Consider the following 23243-nt stretch of genomic DNA (forward strand, 5'->3'; position numbering starts at 1 on the left):
AACCGATTTTTCTCTCTACAGAAACCCAACCTAAACCATTTTTTATCGTGAAACCCAAACAAAAAATGGCAGTTTCAAACAGTGGTTTTCAAACCCAAACCAAAAAAAGGCTGCAACAATGGTTTTCGAATGATTTGCAACAAAACAGTGGTTCAATTTCTCTCCACGGTTCTCGCCGAAATTGATCTCGACGGAGGTCTTCAATGATGGTCTGGCGACTTCGATCTCACCAGGTGGCGACCTCGATCTTAACGGAGGCCTGCAGTATATGAACATATAATAGATATAGATATATAGATATATATGCATATATACTGCAATTGTAGGAGTATTTTCTAATATTTAATGGATGGAGAGGAAATTATAAAGAGACTGCCGTGGTATGAAAGTAAAAAGTGAGTATGTAAAATAGAAATTGTACCTTTTTAAGTAGGTATTTTACATAGTACCGGTGTACATGCTCTAATGGATTGTCCAATTAATTTTACGACTTTTTGTCTCATCTAAAATTTGATATGAGCTGACGGTGTCATCATCTATTTTACGACTTCTTGACTCATCAAAAATTTGATAGGAGTTGATGGTGTCATCTTCTTCATTTTGTGATCCGAGTTGACGGTGTCATCAATATTCTATAATGCTAAATTTATGCACGCTGATGTAAAACGATTACCACGAGCGAATTATAGAAGAATAGTTACTATGAGAAAATCTCTCTCTCTCTCTCTCTCTCTCTCTCTCTCTCTCTCCCTCTCTCTCTCTCTCTCTCTCTCTCTCTCTCAATATGCATCCGTTAGTTTGGGACTCTATGCGAAGTTTTTTTGTATTTTCCATAATCAATTGGTATATTACTTGGGCGACACTTTAGGCTGATTGGTTTTGATTTTTAACATGGGAAAATGTGTTTAATTTTATTATGGTAATTCTTTACATGGTTGGTTAAACGATCAAGAAGTAATGATCTAATGCAAAGTAGAGTTGATAGAGTTGAGTGATCATTTCTTGGAGACCTGATGGACGAATACAGTATGTTATGGTGGATCGGGGTTGAGACTTCTTAATTGGGATTGAGAGGATCTCATGGGTGATTTCTTTGCTTGGTAAGTCCGGCCAATTTATTTCCTGTAAATGGACGATGAGATTGACCCCAGTATTAGTCGTGATGTGCAAAAGTTGGTTTGGATACCTGAGTTATCAAAAAAGTCAGGCAAATTTATTCCGTGCAAATTAACGGTGAAATTGACCCCAATATTGGTCATGGTGCGCAAAAATTTGGTCCGAACAAGCAATCTTCCACTATACTAGAATACTATACCAAATTTTTAAAAACATTAGTGAGTTATTTAATTATACAATCCCCAAGCAGAAAACTTTTCGCCTTTGTTTGATTTTCATCTTTGGGTATTTTAGTTTTGGTAGTGGATGGAGAGAAAAATAAGGTAATGATTGGAGAGATAAGTAATGAGTAGAGAGAGATAAAAAGAGAAATGAAAGTAATAATTGAAAAAATAGGGTAATGATTACAAAATAAAAACAAAACAAAGTTAAAAACAGAAATTATAATTAACATTGTGGTTCCGTTTGATTGGACGTAAAATATTTTTGCTAAAAACAATTTAGATATTTTCCGATATTTGGTCGTTAAAATGCCCGAAAAATGAACATTTTGAAAAAGTCTTTTACATCATTGGGCGTAAAACGATTTTATACCTTTGAAAAACACAAGAGTACGCCCCCGTTTGCCGATTCCATGATCACCCCTGTTGGACTTGTGTGACGAAGAATTCTCTCATGGCCACGTCAATGCATGCAAAATAGGATGCTCTTTCTCTTCACGTGCACTCCGCTCACCACGACGAAGAATTCTCACATTCTCTCATGTACAATAGTCACTCCGCTTGGTTCTCAATTTTAAGAGTAACTTTTAACTCTTGACACAGTTTTTAATAAATTTTTTTCTCTATCTCTTTTCACTTATTACCACTAAACCAAACATAATAAGTTCTATGTTTTAATGTCGAAACAAACGGGGAGTCTGTAATTTGCTTTTGGTCTCGACTCATTGAAAACACTTTATTTTAAAACCCCTGCTCTACACTACAAAATACTCCACAGCTACTCCCAGAAAAAACAACATTCGGAATAGGTAGAAAATGTATTGTAGCCAGCCAGCCAGCCACAAACAAGGCCTTCAAAATTTTCGAATCAAAAGTAAGAACAAGTTAATGGCTAACCGCTATTCCTATTCTCAATTTTCTACTACAGTACTATATTTATTTCTCTGGTAAACAAACGTAACTAAAGTACTACTACTTTCAGATCAGATTTCCTCAAGGAGCTCAGAATTGCACAGTCAAACAACACCACCCCACATACTACTAGCAAACAGAAAAATAGTAAAACCACATACACTTTGCACAAACGCCCATTGCGTGCTCTTGCATTTGTTTGGTTTGGGATATCCTAGAATTACTATCAACCAACGAACACGAGTCGATTTACCAGGATGATCTTGACCGTTCCATCCATTACACTGTCAACCACGAAATCAGCGCCCTTCATCAAACAAACGATTTCTCAGTTCTCCTTGTTCTCCAAGTGCGAAGCCGCCAAAAACCGCAAGTTGTGATCGTACGGTCTGAAATGAACCTTCATCAATCCGCACAGCAATCCTCGACCGTCCGATATCGCACCTCCTTTCCCCACCTTCTCTCCCCTCTCACCAAAGTTCCACTCCTTCAACACCGTCGACGAACCAGCCGTCGACGACGTCGTCAAATCAGCCCCGTCAGATTCACCGCCGGACGACTTCTCGCTCTTCTCCGACCCCTTCTTCCTTTGCCGGCGACTCTTCTCCATGAGATCTCGCAAGCAGATCGCTGGCGACGAACCGGCGGCGATATTTACCAAGTGCAATCCGTTCACGACGGCGGTGGCGATGTTGAGGACGCCGTGGAACCGGCCGGAGGGGCGCCGGACCTGGACGGCGGTGAACGATGGGGTGGCTCCGGAGAGGCAGCTGCTGAGGAGGAAGCGGACGGTGCCAACGAGGGGGTCGCTGAAGCAGCCGGCGGCGTAGATCTCGACGGAGACGGCGGAGGTCTCGCCGCGGAGGAAGTCGGGGGTGACGCGGAAGAAAAACTTCTCGTTCCACGTGGGGTTCTCGCCGCCTATCTGGTCGGGGCGGGTGCGGAGCTTGAAGGCCGGGTCGACCCACGCGATGGCGTAGGTCTGGAGACGGCGGCGCAGGTTGGCGGACGGGGGTTTGAGGCCTTGGGCGGAGATCAGGTTGATCTCTAGCAGGTGGGTTTCCTTCTCCATGTGAGTGTACAAGTAATTCTCTCTCTCTCTCTCTCTCTCTCTCTCTCTCTCTCTCTCTCTCTCTCTCTCTCAACAAGAACTCTTTCTCTCCTGAATTAGATATTCTTCTTCTTCTTGAGTTTCTTTTGCTTCGGTGGTTGAACTGACTAGCGGGAGCGATTAGAATCAAGAATCGAAAATTTCATCAAGAAACGGAGAGAGAGAGAGAGAGAGAGAGACGAGTGGTTTCCCTCCTCTCCTCTGTCTCAAACAGAAAGTCTAGTGCGGTGGTGGTGGTTACTGTTTCTTTTCCCTCTCTTCCTTTTGATCGATTCTGTTTCTAATAAATACTGTACTCCACAAGGTCTGGGCCAAGATTTGTTTTCTAGTTTTTCATTCTTGGGCCACACTTGTTTTGTTATATGACCCAACTTATTCGCCGGCCCTCTTTTGTCACTCTCTATCCGTCCAACCCCATCACATTTCAAGCACATTCCACGTAAGCCCTGTTTTAAGTAAATTTCCCTAAATGCCCCCACTGATTCATTGGTTGCACGGAACCCCATCTAAAAACCCCAATCCCGTCATCTGGCCCGTCCCTTCGTAAACATCGTCATCGTCACCATCAGTTGCGACTGGAACCACAATGCCTCCATATCCTTGTCGTCGGCCTCTAGATCTGACCAGGCATCGGAGACAATCTTCAAGGCATGAGCGGCGAAAGGGAGGCGGTTGCGGTGGGGGTTGAGGAGGAGTGCGAGGCAGCTGTACTGAGAGGCAATGAGGTCGAGGTCAGCGACGGCGTGGCGGGGGAGCTGGAGACGACGACGCTGTAGACTTTTTCTTCAAGACCATAGGTATCAATAAGAGGCGAGAGATGAGATTATCCTTGTACATGCCTACATACCTTTTCTTTTCTTTTCTTTTTCTTTTTTTAATTATAGTAGAAGAATATGTATACATACATCTCTCTATGCAAAAAACAACCACCGCCATAGTACGGCATTAATTTTTTTTTTTAAATCTAGAAGAATATGTACACATACATACATCTCTGTATGCAATTACCACCACCACCACTACAGTACAGCTTATAATAGGATTTTAAGGAGCTGTGAATTGTTAATTTGGAGTTTAATTTGGGGGTGTGAATTGTGTAACTTGGAGGTGTGAATTCTTAATTTGAGAATGTGATAAGTGTAGTTGGAATGTGAATTCCATCTTTTTTCGAATGTTTAAATTCTTCATTTGGGTGTAAATTGTGTCCTTTCTGAACATGTGAATTCCTCATTTGTGTGCGAATTGTGTCTTGGAGGTGTGAATTCTTAATTTGAGAATATAATAAATTATAAGTGTAGTTGGAATGTGAATTCTTAATTTGAGAATGTAATAAATCATAAGTGTAATTGGAATGTGAATTCTTAATTTGGAAGGTGACGAGGTCAAGGTCGGCAACGGCGTGTGGGGAGAGCTGGAGACGACGAAGCTGGAGACTTCTTCTTCAAGTCGGTGACGGCGTGGCGGGGCAAGAGATGAGATAATCTTTGTACATGCCAACATACCTTCTTCTTTTTTAATCACAGTAGAACATATGTATACATACATCTTTGTATAAAAAACCACTACCACCACAGAACTGGCATTTTTTATAGAAAAAATCTATAAGAATATGTACACCTACATACATCTATGCAATTACCACCACTACTACACTACAGCGTACAATAAATGGATTTTAAGGAGCTGTGAATTGTTAATTTGGGGTTTAATTTGGGGGTGTGAATTCTTAATTTGGGAATGTGAATTCTGTATTTTTTTGAAGGAGTGAATTCTTCGTTTGAGTGTGAATTGTGTCTTTTTCAAAAGTGTAAATTCTTCTTTTGCGTGTGAATTGTGTCTTTTTTTAAAATATAAATTCTAATGATGTGAATAGTGAAAGGGTGTGAATTTTAGTGGTGTGAAATCTTGCAAAGGGGGTGTGAATTCTGCAAAGGAATGTGAATTCAGAGGTGTGAATTCTTACAAAGGGGTGTGAATTTGGGGGTTGTGAATTCTTGCAAAGGTATGTGAATTTTGCAAAGGTGTGAAAATTCTTGGGGGTGTGAATTCTTCTGAGAGGTGTAAATTTTTGGGAGTGTGAATTCTGTGGGGGTGTGAATTCTTAGAGTGTGAATTTTGTGGGTGTTGAAAAGTGAAAAGGGCAAAATAATAAAAGCATATTTAAAAAGGGTTTGGAAGGAATAGCACTTACAAAAGAAGGTTTGCATGGAACCCATACACAAAAATAGGACCGGTTAGAAATTTCCCGTTTTAAATAGGATGGTCCAGTCAGCCCAAGCTCGACCTAGAAATGTTGGCCTAGTCCAGGCCATTTGATAGGTTTAAAGTCATAAACTAGAGTGATTTTTTCTTGACCTAGAAATGTTGGCCTAGTCCAGGCCATTTGATAGGTTTAAAGTCATAAACTAGAGTGATTTTTTTTTTTGAACAGATAAACTAGAGTGATTATTTAGCACTTTCGGAGCAACGTTATGTATTTTACTGACAACTTTTTTCACCACATGTAGGTATGTCTCTTCAAAACCAATGGAAAAAGCACACTATTCTTTCTTCAAACAGAGCATAGAATTTTTTTTTTTTTTTTGGGGGGCTATGCTATATTACTCTTTTTGTACCGCTCCATTATCACCATAACTTGTGCAACTTAGAAAAAAATATACTCACTTATCGGCATGCATGTGACCTTTAAAAGAAAAGAGATAAAAGGCGCGTTGGTAAAAAGTACTATTCATTTTTTCGAAAGAGCATTAGGGAAAATGCTTTTGACTGTGCTACATAATTACTTTGTGCCGCTCAATAATCATTATATCATGTGCGATTCAGAATGGACGATCCATTATCAACATTTTATGTGACTTTGTAAAAGTAGATAAAGGGTCCGTAAATTTACTGTTTTATTGTGTTGGAAATTTTACGAAATTTCAGATGAATGAAATCGGGGCTACCGGAGGGTCTCTCGAGGCAACCGAGCATGTACCGGGTTCGTTGTATCTGGACGCTCCATAATCAATAGACGTATTGATGTGTGAGATATTGTAACTCCCGTAACCCCTCCCATGATGGCCATGATTATGTATTATTCAGCAATTGATGGCTGTTTTATTCTTGTAACCTCCAAGCTTTTGATGGCAGCATAATGGCTGAATTCATTTCAGCAATTGATGGCTGCATTCACCCCTTCTTCCTCCTCCACTCTATATAAAGGAGGCTCACGTTTTGGAGGAAGAATCAAAAAATTCCAGCCCTTCCAATAATTCCAGCATATTGTTCTTTGAGAGAGAGTGACAGGCGGTAGTCAGTTCACCAAGGCGGTCGACGGTGGTGTTCCGACGGCTTGCGGTTTAGCCGAGCCAACCCTGGGAGGAAGACGCCGAACAAGAACCTACAACACCGACGGTAGGCGGCGAATCTTTCTTAAGGAGACTGTGGTATCACACAGGACTCGGTTCGATCCTACAAAATCTGTTTATATCTCGTCTTTATTTTCTGTCCACTGTTATTGTTTTTGTAACTTGATTTAATCTCTTATATGTGGTTGTTCCTAATTTCAGGAAAACATGACAACTGAGTAAGGGAAAACTACTGGCACTGGCAAAGAGAAAGAGACTGGTAATGTCAGTGGCAATGGAAGTGGCGGTGTGGCTATTCCAATTCATGCTCCTATTCCTGGGATTCCCTCCGTTCCAATGTCTCACGTGGAGAGACCGGGCAAATTTGTTGGGGTCGATTTCAAAAGGTGGCAACAGAAGATGTTATTCTATCTCACCACCTTGAACTTGGCAAAGTGGCTTGTCGAGGAAGCACCCGTTATTGCTGAGGACGATCCTGACACTCAGAAGCGGATTGATGTGGCTAGGTGGAAAGAGCATGACTACATGTGCAAGAATTACATCTTGAATGCTCTAGATGATTCGCTGTATTCTGTGTATGGCGAGGCTCCGTCGGCCAAGGAGTTATGGGAATCCTTAGACAGGAAATACAAGATCGAGGGTGCTGGGTCCAAAAAGTTTGTTGTGGGCCGGTTCCTTGATTATATGATGGTGGACTCCAAGTTTGTGGCAGTCCAAGTCCAAGTCCAAGAGCTGCAGCTCCTGCTCAATGAGATTAGGACTGAAGGGATGATTCTGAGTGAAGCATTCCAGGTGGCCGCGGTCATCCATAAGCTACCTCCAGCATGGAAAGAGTTCAAGAGCTATCTCATGTTCAAGAATAAGGACCCTTGGAGAATCTTTTCATCAAGCTCCGTATTGAAGAGGAGAATCGAGGTATGGATAGGAGTGCAAAGGCCTCCTACATGGCCAAGGCAAACATGATGGAGCATGGTCAATCTTCCGGTGGGAGGAAAAATCAGAATGACAGGCGTTCTGACAAGCGTTTTGACAAGCAGTCTGACAAGCAAGCTGGCAAGCAGAAGGACAAAAGTGTCAATCTGGGACCGAGAGGTGGTGTTGCGAAGAAACCAAGAGAAAAGTTTCAGGGTACTTGCTTTAACTGCAACAAATTCGGGCATAGAGCTTCGGAATGTACGAAGCCATCAAACCCTCGCACTCAGGCGCACTTGGCTCAGGTGGAGACAGGAGTGTCTGATATCAACCTCTCGGCTATGGTATCTGAAGTGAACATGGTTGGTTCAAACCCACAGGAATGGTGGGTAGACACAGGGGCTACACGTCATATCTGTTGTGACAGGCAGTTGTTCACTACCTTCGAGCCGGTTGCTAACGGTGAGAAGCTGTTTATGGGGAATTCAGCTACCTCGGATGTTGCGGGGCAGGGGAAAGTGGTCCTCAAGATGACTTCGGGAAAAGAGTTGACTCTGAACAGTGTGCTGTTCGTGCCAGATATTCGTAAGAATTTGGTTTCTAGCTCACTGTTGAGCAAGCACGGCTTCCGCCTGGTTTTCGAGGCTGATAGGGTCACTCTGACTAAAGCTGGAATGTATGTAGGGAAAGGTTACATGACCGATGGTCTCTTTAAGATGAATGTAATGACTGTTATCCCTACTATCAATAAAAAGAAATCCCCTGTTGCTTATGTGCTTGAGTCTTCCTTTTTGTGGCATGGTAGACTAGGTCATGTTAATTATGATTCTATGCGTAGATTAATTAACTTGGACCATATTCCAGCTTTCCAATTTGATAAAAAACATAAGTGTGAGACTTGTGTAGAGGCTAAAATGCCGAGAGCATCTTTCAAAACAGTAGAAAGAAGCACAGAACCTTTGGGTTTAATCCACACTGATGTGTGTGATTTGAAATATGTCCAAACTCGGGCCGGTAACAAGTACTTCATTACTTTTATCGATGATAGCACTCGGTTTTGCTATGTGTATTTGCTGAAAAGCAAGGATGAAGCCCTGGACAAGTTTGTTCATTACAAGGCTCAGGTTGAGAATCAACTGAGCAGAAAGATTAAGGTGGTCAGAAGCGATCGTGGTGGTGAATTTCTATCACCATTTGGAGAATTCTGTGCCCAACACGGAATTATCTATGAAACCACGGCACCTTATTCGCCTCAGACTAACGGTATTGCTGAGCGCAAGAATCATACATTGAAGGATATGATGAACGCACTGTTGATAAGTTCTGGGTTGACTCAGAACATGTGGGGAGATGCTGTTCTCACCGCTAATTATATCCTCAATAAAATACCTCGCAAAGATGTTGGTAAAACCCCGTATGAATTGTTTAAAGGTAGGAAGCCTACCTATACATTCTTACGAACATGGGGTTGTCTAGCGAAGGTGGCTGTACCTCCTCCTAAGAAGGAGAAGATAGGCCCTAAAACCGTTGATTGTGTGTTCATCGGCTATGCAGACGATAGTAGTGCCTATCGATTTCTTGTATATGAGTCAGGTATACAAGATATCCACAAGAATACTCTCATGGAGTCAAGGAATGCAGTGTTTTTTGAACACATATTCCCTTATAGATCCATTGGAGAGTCAAATTCTGCTAAACGGACTCTGCATCCGGCAAATGAAAGCAGACAAGGCCAAGAAGAGGAAGTTGATGTTGAACCACGACGTAGCAAGTGAGCTAGAACATCAACATCTTTTGGTCCAGATTTTTTGACTTATCTGGTAGAAAATGAGCCTCGGACGTACCAGGAAGCTGTAAGCTGCCCTGAGGGTCCTTTGTGGAAAGAGGCCATTAAGAGTGAGATTGACTCCATACTGTAAAACCATACGTGGGAACTGGTAGATTTGCCACCAGGCAGTAAGCCTCTCGGCTACAAGTGGATCTTCAAAAGGAAGATGAAAGCAGATGGGTCAATTGATAAGTACAAAGCTAGGCTTGTTATCAAAGGATACAGACAAAAAGAAGGCCTAGATTACTTTGATACTTACTCACCAGTCTCAAGGATTACTTCCATCCGGATGATCATCGCGATCGCAGCTTTGCGTAACCTTGAGATACATCAAATGGATGTAAAAACAGCTTTCCTAAACGGCAATTTAGATGAAGAGATCTACATGGAACAACCCGAGGGTTTTTCCGCGCCAGGCAAACAAGGGAAAGTATGTAGGCTTGTTAGATCATTGTATGGTCTAAAGCAAGCACCAAAACAATGGCATGAGAAATTTGACAATGCTGTGTTGTCAAGTGGTTTCAAGATCAATGAATGTGACAAATGCGTTTATGTCAAAGACACAGACGAAGGGTACGTCATTTTGTGTCTCTACGTTGATGACATGCTTATTGTTGGTAGCAACGAAAGGGTCATTCAATCTACCAAAGACATGTTAAACTCAAAGTTTGACATGAAGGATATGGGCCTTGCAGATGTGATTCTGGGTCTCAAGATCACCAGAACATCTGTCGGACTTGCATTGTCTCAGACACATTACGTTGACAAGATTCTTGAAAAGTTCAACTCATCTGATTCAAGTGTTGCAAGAACCCCTGTGGATTTAAGTCTACATTTATCCAAGAATGGAGGGGAAGGCGTATCTCAATTAGAGTATTCTCGGATAATTGGGAGCCTGATGTACCTGATGAGTTATACAAGGCCCGATATAGCTTATTCGGTCAGCAGACTAAGCAGATACACGAGTAATCCAGGTCGTGATCACTGGAAGGCAATAGTCAGGGTTCTGCACTATTTGAGGTATACTCGTGATCTGGGGCTACACTACACCAGATATCCAGCAGTATTGGAAGGGTATTGTGATGCAAACTGGATATCAGATATGAAGGACTCAAAATCCACAAGTGGATATGTCTTTATACTTGGTGGTGCAGTTGTTTCTTGGAAATCCTCCAAACAGACGTGTATAGCACGTTCAACGATGGAATCAGAGTTTATTGCTCTAGATAAAGCATCTGAGGAGGCCAAGTGGCTCCGTCAGTTTTTGGAGGATATTCCAAAATGGCCGAAACCTGTGCCAGCAATTAGTATCCATTGCGACAGTCAATCCGCAATTGGTAGGGCACAGAGTAATATGTATAATGGTAAGTCTAGACATATTCGATGTAGACATAATACCATTAGGCAACTACTCTCAAGTGGGGTTGTCGCTATTGACTATGTGAGGTCAAAGGACAATATCGCGGATCCGCTAACCAAAGGGTTAAACCGAGAGCTAGTTGAGCAAGCATCGAAAGGGATGGGGCTGAAGCCACTACGCTCATAGTTACCGTGGGGGTAGCCAACCTAGTTGACTGGAGATCCCAAGATCTAAGTTCAATGAGACTATCTTTCGCGAGTAGCCAAGAACGATCACTGAGGAGACTTGATCTCCTGCCCATTCCTATGGTATAGATCAGTGATACCTGTAATTGGAAAGAGGTTAAGCATTGCTTTTAATGACTCCTATGCGCTGGATTGCCAGGCGGGGTATAGCAGGATACCCTTTATAGGAAGGTCACCTATGTTAGTATGAAGTGGGGCCGCTTCTTTGAGAATTATGGCAAAATTCTCGAGAAAATACTCGCAGAACCAGGTAGGGGGTGTCATGGCCAAAATGAACCCAACAGTGAGAACTGAACTACGTCAGGAGAAGTCCTGTGTGACGTCTATTGTCTCGGTTTACATCGGCGGCGGAACAGTTCAAAGCGGGACCGCACACTGGTTTGCTAGTAAACCCGATAAGCTATCACAAGGGAAGGTTCCAGGCCAAAAGCCACCTATCCTATGCAGGAATTATCCGTTGTCGCTCTCTCGGATCAACTTTGTACTCTGCACCAGCTTGCCTGCCAATTCCATTCATGGGGGGGATTGTTGGAAATTTTATGAAATTTCAGATGAATGAAATCGGGGCTACCGGAGGGTCTCTCGAGGCAACCGAGCATGTACCGGGTTTGTTGTATCTGGACGCTCCATAATCAATAGACGTATTGATGTGTGAGATATTGTAACTCCCGTAACCCCTCCCATGATGGCCATGATTATGTATTATTCAGCAATTGATGGCTGTTTTATTCTTGTAACCTCCAAGCTTTTGATGGCAGCATAATGGCTGAATTCATTTCAGCAATTGATGGCTGCATTCACCCCTTCTTCCTCCTCCATTCTATATAAAGGAGGCTCACGTTTTGGAGGAAGAATCAAAAAATTCCAGCCCTTCCAATAATTCCAGCATATTGTTCTTTGAGAGAGAGTGACAGGCGGTAGTCAGTTCGCCAAGGCGGTCGACGGCGGTGTTCCGACGGCTTGCGGTTTAGTCGAGCCAACCCTGGGAGGAAGACGCCGAACAAGAACCTACAACACCGACGGTAGGCGGCGAATCTTTCTTAAGGAAACTGTAGTATCACATAGGACTCGGTTCGATCCTACAAAATCTGTTTATATCTCGTCTTTATTTTCTGTCCACTGTTGTTGTTTTTGTAACTTGATTTAATCTTGTAATTGTGATTGTTATCAATGAAACTGTTCTCTGGATTTTTGCTTTTTGTCGAATTTTCCCAACATATTGTTTTTTACAAAGAGAGCGTTAGAAAATACTGTAAAAACTTTTAGGAAATGGTGTGTGTCTATATATATATATTGTCCATTTTGCACCGCTCAGTTATCATCATACCATGTGAGTTGGACAAAATGCCACCCAATTACCAACATTCTAAAGTGACTTCGGAACAATAAGTCTAGGTACACTACCTCCAACCACTATACCATCCACTACATTTTTTGTAGGGCCCATCTCGGGTCTCAAAAAAATACAGAAAATTGTTCATAAATTTTAAATTAATATATTATGGGGTCCTATAAAAAATCAGCTCCAACAGATATCGGTAAGTATTATTTCATGATTTGTAGGGGCGGAACTGTACAGTTGAGTAGTTTCGCCCCTACAAATCAAGAAATAATGCTTACCGATATCCATTGGAGCTGATTTTTTACAATGTCCCATAATATATTATTCTAAAATTTATGGACATTTTTCTGTATTTTTTTGGGACCCAGGATGAGCCCCACAAAAGATGTAATGGATGGTGTAGTGGATAGATGGTAGTGTATGTAGCATCTCTTGACAAAAAGCACTGAATTGATGAGTTGCAGTCCATAATAGGCCAGCAATTTGACTCCAAGTCAAGCACAAGTCCTATCCAATGTCGAGAAAACGTTGTGTGCAATTATCATCTTCCTCTTAAGTCTTATCCGCACAATATGGTGGAAAAAGTAATACTAGAATCCTATATATGTAGCGAGGCATATGATATGAATGCTAAATTAGGTTCCGTTCCACCAAAGAAAACAAGTACTTACTTATTTTTAAGTTGATGTATTGTGAAAGAATAATTCGTCTCAAAATTATTTTGAACAAATCTACTGATATTTTAGGTATTGTAATTTTTGGACAATTGGTTTTAGTTTAGTAGGGAGAAACATCTATGACAATACAATCATAATGACAATATGAAATATTGTAGTCTTTCCCTTTTCTCTCACTTCTTTTAGAAACAGTAATGATACTTTGACCGAAGGATTTTCCCGCACCCTTACCGCAAGTGTGGTCCCCACCTTACAAAAAAAGGAAAAAAAAAAAAAAGCCAAACGGCAAAACTAAAACAAAAGCCCTTCCCTCCAAAATCAAAAATAGGCAAAACCAAAACAAAAACCCTTCCCCCCAAAATCCACATTGCAGCCCTGTTCGAGTTCGCGAGAGAGGATAGCCCCCACCACTGCCGAGCCCCATCACCACCGCCAAGCCCCATCACCATCGCCGACCACCATGTCTGCGTCTCCACCACCGGTGACCACCTCCATCTCACGAGAATCGCCAAAATTTAGGTCAAATCGTGACGAGCTCTCACCACCAAAGGTCCCTCCTCCTTTCCTTCTCTCTCTCTGAGTGGAAGTGGGCTTTCACAGACTAAGAAATGTAAATGAACATTGGCAGTGTTGAATGTTCATCCTGTAGTAATGTTTTTTTTTTTTTTTAAATTCAGGGAATGCTCAAATTTTAAGAGATAAAGCATGAAAAATATATCATGGTGCAAGATCAAAATTTTACGAGACAATAAACAGCTTTAGTTATAGGTTTTTAAGGATAAATCCTACTTTGTGTACACACTGACAAACAACTAGTGTTAGTAGGTCCATATGGCTAAATGTACCCACTGAGAAGGCCAAGGGGTTTGGATGAAGAAATAGTCTGGGTTGTTGCTCATGTGAAGGGAAAAGCTTTTATTTTTATTGGTCTCTGTTTAGAATTTTTTTGTTTCTTTTTTAAGAATAGATAGAAATAGAATTGTCTTATCTTGTGAAAATGCTTACTTCTTCGTTTAATTTTTGAACATGTAGGTGATTCCGTTGCCATCACCATCGTATTTGATCTCATCTAGTGGAGACATTGAAGAAGAAGAAGAGGTATCAAATGGTTCTTCAAAACAAGATTGTGATGATATAGGTACTAATGAGGATGAAAAGGAGGCAATAGAGATTTCTGAACATATAGTTGAACCAAAGGAGGGAATGATATTCGACACACCAAATGAAGCTTATCTATATTATTTAAGATATGCTAAAGAAAATGGGTTTGCTGTAGCGAAAAGGGGTTTGCTGTAGCAAAAAGAAACTCGAGAAAGGGGAAAGATGGAAACTTGAGACATGTAACGTTTATGTGCAATCGCGGTGGAAAGGCGGTGATCACAACAACCAATCCGGTCAAACCACGGCCACAAACAAAAATTGAGTGTCCAGCCTGGCTTAATTTGTCTAGAGACCCGGATGGAAAATGAAGGTTAAATCATGTTGCCTTGGTGCACAATCATGATAATAGCCTGGGAAAGGCCAAGTTTCACAAATGCTATAGGGTGCTTGATGAACATGTGAAAAGAAAGCTCCTATTGAATGATAAAGCCGGGATTAGGTCGTACAAGACTTATGACTCACTTCAAATTCAAGCGGGGGGGCCTCAGAATCTTCCATTTCTTCCTAGAGATTGCAGAAATTTTTTGGATAAAAAGCGACGTCAATTACCTGTTGAAGGAGATGCTGAGGCGATGCATAGCTATTTCATGAAGATGAAGCTGACAATTCTGATTTCTTTTTTGCCATGGATTTGGATGATAAGGGTCAACTAGTAAATGTATTATGGGCTGATGCAAGGAGTAGGGCAGCTTGTAAGGAGTTTGGGGATGTTGTGTCGTTTGACACAACTTACTTGGTAAATAAGTATGACATGCCTTTTGCTCCATTTGTAGGCGTTAATCATCATGGTCAGTCGATATTATTGGGATGTGGACTCATCTCTCATGAAGACACAAAGTCATTCTCGTGGTTATTTAGGACTTGGATGACATGCATGTGGGGTTGTGCTCCCAAAGCACTTATTACCGATCAATGTATGGCCATGAAGAATGCTATAGAAGAAGTATTCCCTCACACTCGACACCGGTGGTGCATATGGCATATTTTGAAAAAGGTGCCAGAAAAATTGGGAAACTGCGAGGAGCGTAAATCAATTTCACCTTCTTTGCACAATGTAGTTTATGATTCACTGACAATAGAGGAATTTGAGGTTGCTTGGGACATGTTCATCAAAAAGTACGCACTTCAAAATAATGAATGGTTACATGGGTTGTATTTAGAGAGGAATCGATGGGTGCCGGCTTTTGTGAAGGATGTATTTTGGGTGGGAATGGCATCCACACAAAGAAGTGAGAGTATGAATACATATTTTGATGGTTACATCAACTCGAAAACAACTTTGAAACAATTTGTAGAGCAATATGAGAATGCATTGGCTAAAAAGGTGGAAAATGAAAACTATGAAGATACGAAAGATTTGACCTCTTACATCCCGTGCATAACTGCAGCTCAGTTGGAGAAACAATTCCAAAGTGCTTATACGCGTGCAAAGTTTATAGAGTTTAAAGACGAAATTGTGGGAAAACTTAATTGTTCTTTGTATGAAAGGAAAGTAAGTGATGTTTGGTCAGAATATGAGGTAGAAGAAGACATCAAATTTGGAGAAGGGGAAGAGGAAAGGACAAAACGTGTGTCATTTAAGGTTGAGTTTAATGGTGAGACCAATGAAGCAAATTGTAATTGTCGATTGTTTGAGTTTAGAGGAATAGTGTGTCGACATCAACTTATGGTGTTCCATGAAAGGAGAGTTCAAAGAGTACCTGAGAAGTATGTCTTGAGAAGATGGAGAAAAAATTTGAAAAGGGCTCACACTAAAGTTCGAATCAACTACGATAACTCGTCCTCGACAATTGAAGCACGTCGGCATGACAACATGTGCAATCCCTTTAACGAGGTTGCCGATTTGGTGGAAGACTCTCAAGGGAAGTATGAAAAGGTCATGGGGACGGCTACAGGAGCTAAAAGGAGAGCTGCTTGAATCTTCGGTTGTTTGTGAAAGTAATATGGTTTCTGATACTCCAAATGATTCATTTTCATTTGAAGATGTAGTTCTACCTTCCAAAGAAAACAAGACCATCCTAGACCCGAAATCTGTTCGTGGAAAAGGGAGACCTCCATCAAAAAGAAAGCAAGGTGGTGTTGAAAAAATTTGTAAGAAGAAAAGAGAACAAAAAAATAAGACATTGTCTAACGAAAAAGCGAAGGTATAAGTTTATTTTTTAACATGCCGCTTACTTGTTAATATGGACATATGCATATCTTGAATAAATGCTTATTAGCTATATTGTTTTACTAATTTCAGGAGGTCCACGAGAATGCAATAAGCAATGAATTTGGGACACAAGAGAGTGTTGTAAATGTAAATGTAAGAAACTTTTTTTAATTGCTAAGTTCGTTCCTTCTATAACCCATGTATTATGTTTCATGTTATATTTAATTTTTGGCAGAGTATCCCATGCTACATGGGGCAATTTATGTGGCCAAACATGATGCCCCAGAATTTGCAACCAAATATGACACAAGCCGGAAGCATCCTTCCATTTTCTCCAACTTTATGCCCAACTGGAACAGGTTTCAACCAAGTTTTGGGCAACTTCCCAACTTCACAAAGCAACATGCCAAGTTTATTCAATAGTCAAGTTTGGAGAGGACAATCAATTACGGGAACTCAAGTTTGGAGAGAAGGACAATCAAGCTTTTTTGAAAGTCAAGAGCAGGGTTGGGGAGGAGGACAACAAAGTTTTTTGGATTTGTTGAATGGGAGAGATAATGTGAACAATAGAAAACAAGGTGATGATCGTCTCCTGTTGGTAGTCTGATTGATCCTGAGATTATGTTGCTCATCTCTTTTTTTAGTTTCTTTTTCATTCTTGAGTGCAATTGTTTGTCCATGCTTACCATCTCATAAGTTGAAGAAAGAAGTGAAGCTATTTAAATTTTGTTTGGTTTTGTTGTTTTTTTCGTGCAGGAAGTTGAAGAAATGAGTGGAAAGCCAACTCGGCACCTTTTTGTTAATATTGGAGACAGGGATGATGAAGTGTTTTTGTGGATATGCTATAAGGGTTTTTTCTTGATCAAGTATAGGGTTTGTAATGGCCTTCTTTTGTTGAAATTACGGTGTATATTGGTTTGAATAGCTATTTTTTGCCAAAATGGCTGCTAGCCTACTATTCATTTCAAACTTTCTGGTGTTGTTGGCCAATGGGTATATCAAGCTCTTCATCAATCATGCACAGATGGGTATTTGGTTCTTTGTATTCCGATCTAACCTTAATCCCTTATTGCACCGATGAGAATAAAAGAATGAATGAAGTCTGGAACATGCCTAATGCATAGCATGAATGAAGTCTGGAACATGACAAATCAATTTTTCTGGAAGAGAAGAACTATCTGCTAGCCAAATGGATAACTTGCTTGGGACACGAAATGTAATGACCCAAATTTTCACGTCAATTTTGTTTTAAACATTTTATTATAATTTTTTTACTAAAAATCATTTTATCATTTATTAAAGTGATTGTATTATAATTTAACCTTTGGAGCTAGCCATTAAAAACCCTTTGATATCATAGGATTTTTATTTTTATTCTTTTCATATCTTGAACCTTGATATCCTTGTACCCAACTATTATAGAACCCTAACCTTCGGTCCGTGATCCTAAAAATCTAGGATAAGATTTCATTGGATTTTATTAGATATGATATATGATTAAGATAAGATATGATTGGATATCCTAAGATATACTTAGATATATTAAGATTTGATTGGATTTTATTAGATATTATAAAGATTTTGTTAGATATTATATAGATTTTATTGGATATTATAAGATTTTATAAGATTTGATTAGATATTATTAGATATACTTGGATTTTCTTAGATTATATAAGATTTGCTTTAGATTTTATTAGATTTGATTTGATCTCTAGATGTGATCTAGATTCTTCTTGTTTTTAGTATAAATAGGCAAGCCTCCTTTCCTCCTCTCCACACACCACACTTCACTTCTCAATTCCAATTGTTAGCTTATAGAGAGAGAGAGAGAGAGAGAGAGAGAGAGAGAGAGAGAGAGAGAGAGAGAGAGAGAGAGAGAGAGAGAGAGAGAGATAAAGGAGAAAGAAACTTGAGAGTTTATTTTATAAATAGCTAGTGTTGTTTTGAAGGGTGGATATTGGTATGGAAAAATATTTTTAAGGCATTGATTCGTGGACAAAACAGCCAGCCATATCTGAGGTAATCCGAGGAGTATACGATATGCTTCCTACTTCCGGAATCATTTCTTCACTCTCATCTTTGTACTCCTTTTGATTATTTCGTGATTTTTGTTCAATCCTATGGAATATTGTTGAAAGTGGAATAATTGGTTTCGAATATGATGTTGTTGAATGAGTATTATAGAACTGTTTAGTATAGATAGGGATCGAGTGAACTCATGCACCAATAGCCTATCCAATAGCCAGAATGGGTCGAGGATGACTCGGTGAGGAAGGTATTGGGGGAGTGTCACTGGTCATGTACTGAGGAAGATATGGTATGAGGTCCCTTGTGATTGTTGCTTTGACACGGTGGTCGATTATAGTTTATTGATTTCACTTATGAGCTTAGTTATTCTATTGTATCGTATACTTCCCGAATAATTTTTTTCAGGTGTGGAGCTGGATTAGTGAAAATTGAATCGGAGCATAAAAGGATTAATTTGAAGAGGTCTTGGAAAAGTTAATAATTTTGGAGCATCTAGAAGATTATTTAGAAGGCGGCTTAAGATTATTTTGGTGATATAATTTATCTATGGAGAAAATAGGGCCTAGAAGTGTTTGAAATAAAATATATTTTGGAGTTATTTATAGAAAATAGCGGGGCGTTACACGAAAAATAAATAGTTATTTCTTGCCAAAAATTCATTAGCACACGACACAAATACGAATTACTTGTGAAATCAAGTCCAAGAGCAACTTTGCATTCTATTCCATTCCATTCATCAAACAATAGCAAAAATACAAACTATGCCATTCCAATATCTCAACTGACAGATTCAATTTCTCACAAAAATGCAAACATGTTTCATTATTGAAGTAATCAACATGAGTCTTACAATTGTAGCCACCAACATTTCATTATTCCAATTCCACAACCAATTACAGTAAGCAAAGGGGCATATCCCAGCAAACATGAAACAAAGCAACAAAAGAAACCAACTCACTCCCACAAAGGGAGGCTACAATAGACTCAAGACTCCTTGTACCAGTCCTAACCTAGAATATGAAACATAAAGAGGCCACACAATACAAAACCAATGCATTTCAACCAAAAAAGAAGCCGTTACAGCTCCACAAGAGGACTCAAAACCGCTGGTATAAATTAATTGAGGAAGACTTCTAGGAATCTCCAAGGTCTCTCTATGGGTCAGAGTCGTAAAAACCGCACTGGATTGCCATGCCCAAATCTCACCCGATTGAAATCCTCCTTCCACGGGGAACCATTTTCAAGTCAGTTATTCACCCATTTTGAAGTCCCATATGCCAGCAACTGAACATCATCATGGCACCTACAAAATAGAATTTTAGCTTCTCATGATAGAATTTAGCAAAGTTTCTGGGATGTGCTCTGATCAAAATTTTCTTGCAAGGATATGCTTGAATTTAGTTTGCAATACAATGGCATAGTTGACAAAAAACAGAAGTAGAAATAGAAGTTAGTACAAGCAACAATCCTTTTATTTATCCATCCATATGATGCATCCCCTGGAGAAGTAAGTCAAAAGCTTTGTTGATATCTTGGAAGCTGATTTCTTGTGTCACGAATCCCTCCAAATTAAGCTCCTGTAACATGTCAATAATTTGTCTCATCTAACAAAGAAATATCAAGAGGATTAAAATAACACTGAGACTCGTTGAGCCAGACAAGTCACAGGTTGGATAGCTCTAGATACAGATGGAGAATCATAGTCCATATTCAACTTGAAACCCTAATTTACCCAATCAAATTGAACACAAAAATCCAAAATTTCCCCAATTTTGAAACCCTAATTTTTGGGGGAGAGAGAGAGAGACCTTTGGCGGTGAGAGTGCCGGAGGTGGAGCTGCTGATGTGGTTGGAGGTGGTGATGGGACTCGGCGTTTGGTGGTAGTCGGCGGTGGTGGTGGTAATGGTGGCTGTCCTCTCTCTCTCTTCTCAAACAGAACGTGATGTGAATTTTGGGTGAGGGAAGGCGTTTTGTTTTGGTTTTGCCATTTGGCCATTTTTCTTTTCTTTTTTCCTTTTTTTTAAGGTGGGGACCACACTTGCAGTAAAAGTGCGGGATAATCCTTCGGTCAGAGTATCATTACTGTAAATTGAATTGCATGATTGTAAGTGTACTTTTTTCCGGGGATCTATCTACTATTCACACTCCTTATTGTGGACATGAAATTTGCACCCTTTTTTTAGCCCTTGGTTGACAACTATTACATCTCAACACTTGAATATTTAAAAGGATAATACTGGCTACCTGGATAGCCGGTCATTCCCAAACACTTTCGCTCTCTCCCTTCTCTTGTCAAATCTCTCTCTCTCCCTATTGATTCTCTCTGTCCCGACCCACCCCCAAATCGATACGCAAACCCTAACTACTTGGAATATTCAATGGACATGAGTGTTGCATTTAAAGGAAATTTGAGTCTATTTTTTTTGTAAGTAGTAGCGAAGGTTAAATTCTCTTCTTTTTTTACATTTTTTTATGGTACTGATTGTCCCAAAACATTTACCTAGAACAGGGGCAGCTCCACCCTGGTTTGAGAGGGTTTACAAAAACCCCTCAGTTGAAAAAATAGACTGATTTTTTTATTTTTTTATAAAATTTGATTTATCTTTAATATTATCTGCACTGAATTATTATTATTATTTTGACAAGGCACTGACTTATTCGTACAAAGACAAAGCAGATGAAAATTCACTTAAATTTTTTATTATGGTGTGTTCCACTAACTAAAATAAGTACTTATTTTATTTGTTCAAGTAAGTATTATTTATTTTTTGAATTAAAGCTGATGTATTGTAAGAGAATGACATGTCTTGTGAAGAGAGAAGCAAGTATTTTAATAATAAGAAGCTTAGCGGAACGATACCAAAGTAGATAATATTGCTATAAAAAAAAATAGGCCCAATTAATTTTCAACCAGAATAAATATCCTTATTTTGTAAACGGAAATTTTTAATACATTTTTGTCACCATTAAATTACTAAAATCTTAAATTACCCGAAAGTTTCCTTAATCACATTCACATGGGTGAGAAATCACCCCCTCAAGTGGGGTAGAAGAAGTCTGACAGATTGCACAAAGTAGTACTGCGTGTGGTGAGTCTAGTCTTCGCACCTTTGGACACTCCAATTGACTTCACAGTCACGCACACGGACCCATACGGACCCAATATCAATCCAACGCTGGTACAGATACAGTAGTCGCACACAGATTATTTTTGTGCTCGTCTCGAGTTTCATAAAGATGATCGTCTTGTCCGTCTCGAGTTTCACAAAGATGATCGTCTTTTCCTATATCGGATTGAGATAATTTTTTATAGAGATCATAAATAAAGTATTTTTAACAAAATGAATGGTTTTGATCATTTTTATAAGATTCGAGACGGACACAAAAATAGTCTGTGTGCGGCTGCTATACAACATAGCTTTACTGTATTTTTTATGGTACTGATTGTCCCAAAACGTTTACCTAGAATAGGGGCAGCTCCACCCTGGTTTGAGAGGGTTTACGAGAACCCCTGATGTAGGGAGGTATTTCCGAGCACATACATTTAGTTGCCGAACACGTGATATTTTGAGAGCATGTGGTAAGTAAGAAGGGACTTATCGCTGGGCAGTATGGTGAACAGCGATATGGACCAATGATGTGGGAAGTCTTTAATCTATGCAGTCTGTTCGGTTGATTAAAAGGCCAATGACAAGAGAAGTCAGTGGTGTAAACTAAACTGTTCGGCCGATAGAGACATTCTGATTACGTTTGGTTCAAGTTACATGTGAAGTAGCTGGTCCAGAAAATCTGTTCGGCAACGAGTTGGCCGAACAAGAAAAGAACTCCAGTCGAGTATTAGAGCATAGGCAACATTCTGGAAGAATCCAGAATGTGTGGTATTCCGTTAAGGAATAAGATCCCGAGAATATAGGATCTGAGAAAGATACCCAATGAGAGTGGGATGTTCAACCAGGAATGGAAAAGAATCCCAAAGGGACTCTTTTCTAATGAGCTAATAGAGGAAACGAGAATCCTTGATATCCTGAGTTTCCTATACGAGTTGGGAATCCTATGGCAATAGGAATGCTTGGGCGCCAAGCATACGAATGTCTATATAAACAGAGTAAACCTAGAGGTCAGAGGTACGCAATACATTGTTTTCTGATTGCTTTCCTACTGATAATTAGGGTTTGATTGCTAGTACGTGATACTAACTTTGGTATCGGAGGGCCTTTGCCAGGAGAGGCAAATGTGCGCTCACCCCCTGTCTATTTTGCAGATTAGGGTTCCGACGACGAATTAGGGTTTCGGTGAAGAGGCACGAGTAAGCCGTTGCAGTCCAGTTGATCCGAAGCATCAATTGTTTTCATCCCCCTACACCTGAGTTGAAAAAATAGACTGATTTTTTTATTTTTTTATAAAATTTGATTTATCTTTAATATTATCTGAACTGAATTATTATTATTTTTTTGACAAGGCACTGACTTATTCGTACAAAGACAAAGCAGATGAAAATTCACTTAAATTTTTTATTATGGTGTGTTCCACTAACTAAAATAAGTACTTATTTTATTTGTTCAAGTAAGTATTATTTATTTTTTGAATTAAAGCTGATGTATCGTAAGAGAATGACCTGTTTTGTGAAGAGAATGACATGTTTTGTGAAGAGAGAAGCAAGTATTTTAATAATAAGAAGCTTAGCGGAACGACACCAAAGTAGATAATATTGCTATAAAAAAAAAATAGGCCCAATTAATTTTCAACCAGAATAAATATCCTTATTTTGTAAACGGAAATTTTTAATACATTTTTGTCACCATTAAATTACTGAAATCTTAAATT

At 39.7% G+C, this 23243-nt stretch overlaps 4 protein-coding genes across 7 annotated transcripts in view; 3 read left to right on the forward strand and 1 right to left on the reverse strand.

Moving 5' to 3' along the window:
- Positions 1 to 3645, reverse strand: part of LOC131308144 (uncharacterized) — a 77096-nt gene extending 73451 nt beyond the window's left edge. Inside the window, exons 1-2 of one of the 4 annotated variants that reach the window (XM_058334965.1) lie at positions 3396 to 3645; positions 2568 to 3357 (exon numbers count right to left, since the gene is read on the reverse strand). In XM_058334965.1, the coding sequence (XP_058190948.1) occupies positions 2578 to 3321 (744 nt within the window). In that variant the 5' untranslated portion in view covers positions 3322 to 3357; positions 3396 to 3645 and the 3' untranslated portion in view covers positions 2568 to 2577. Of the gene's footprint in view, positions 1 to 2151; positions 3358 to 3395 lie in introns of those variants that run through there. The other 3 variants (XM_058334969.1, XM_058334975.1, XM_058334962.1) reach the window with 3 other exon arrangements.
- Positions 3646 to 6425: 2780 nt separating this feature from the next.
- Positions 6426 to 7673, forward strand: LOC131330068 (uncharacterized). Its single transcript, XM_058363563.1, has 2 exons — positions 6426 to 6456; positions 6934 to 7673. The coding sequence occupies exons 1-2, from the start codon at positions 6426 to 6428 to the stop codon at positions 7671 to 7673; spliced, it is 771 nt and encodes a 256-aa protein (XP_058219546.1).
- A 7187-nt stretch (positions 7674 to 14860) lies between these two features.
- On the forward strand, positions 14861 to 16153 carry LOC131330090 (protein FAR1-RELATED SEQUENCE 5-like). Its single transcript, XM_058363597.1, has one exon. It carries the CDS (start codon positions 14861 to 14863, stop codon positions 16151 to 16153), a length of 1293 nt encoding a protein of 430 aa, XP_058219580.1.
- A 499-nt stretch (positions 16154 to 16652) lies between these two features.
- Positions 16653 to 17388, forward strand: LOC131298465 (uncharacterized). The gene is made up of 2 exons (XM_058323947.1): positions 16653 to 16965; positions 17144 to 17388. The coding sequence occupies exons 1-2, from the start codon at positions 16662 to 16664 to the stop codon at positions 17149 to 17151; spliced, it is 312 nt and encodes a 103-aa protein (XP_058179930.1). The 5' UTR covers positions 16653 to 16661; the 3' UTR covers positions 17152 to 17388.
- The last annotated feature ends 5855 nt before the right edge of the window (positions 17389 to 23243 follow it).

Source organism: Rhododendron vialii, chromosome 1a, assembly GCF_030253575.1.
Source record: "Rhododendron vialii isolate Sample 1 chromosome 1a, ASM3025357v1".
Taxonomy (NCBI): Eukaryota; Viridiplantae; Streptophyta; class Magnoliopsida; order Ericales; family Ericaceae; genus Rhododendron; species Rhododendron vialii.

What these genes read in the sequence shown, in the direction of transcription:
- LOC131330068 (XM_058363563.1), top strand. Translation starts at nt 6,426, where the DNA reads ATGATTATGTATTATTCAGCAATTGATGGCT. An exon ending in TTATTCAGCAATTGATGGCT is followed by an intron (nt 6,457 to 6,933) that starts GTTTTATTCTTG and finishes CAACTGAGTAAG; the next exon opens with GGAAAACTACTGGCACTGGC.
- LOC131330090 (XM_058363597.1), top strand. Translation starts at nt 14,861, where the DNA reads ATGGATTTGGATGATAAGGGTCAACTAGTAAATGTATTATGGGCTGAT.
- LOC131298465 (XM_058323947.1), top strand. Translation starts at nt 16,662, where the DNA reads ATGATGCCCCAGAATTTGCAACCAAATATGACACAAGCCGGAAGCATC.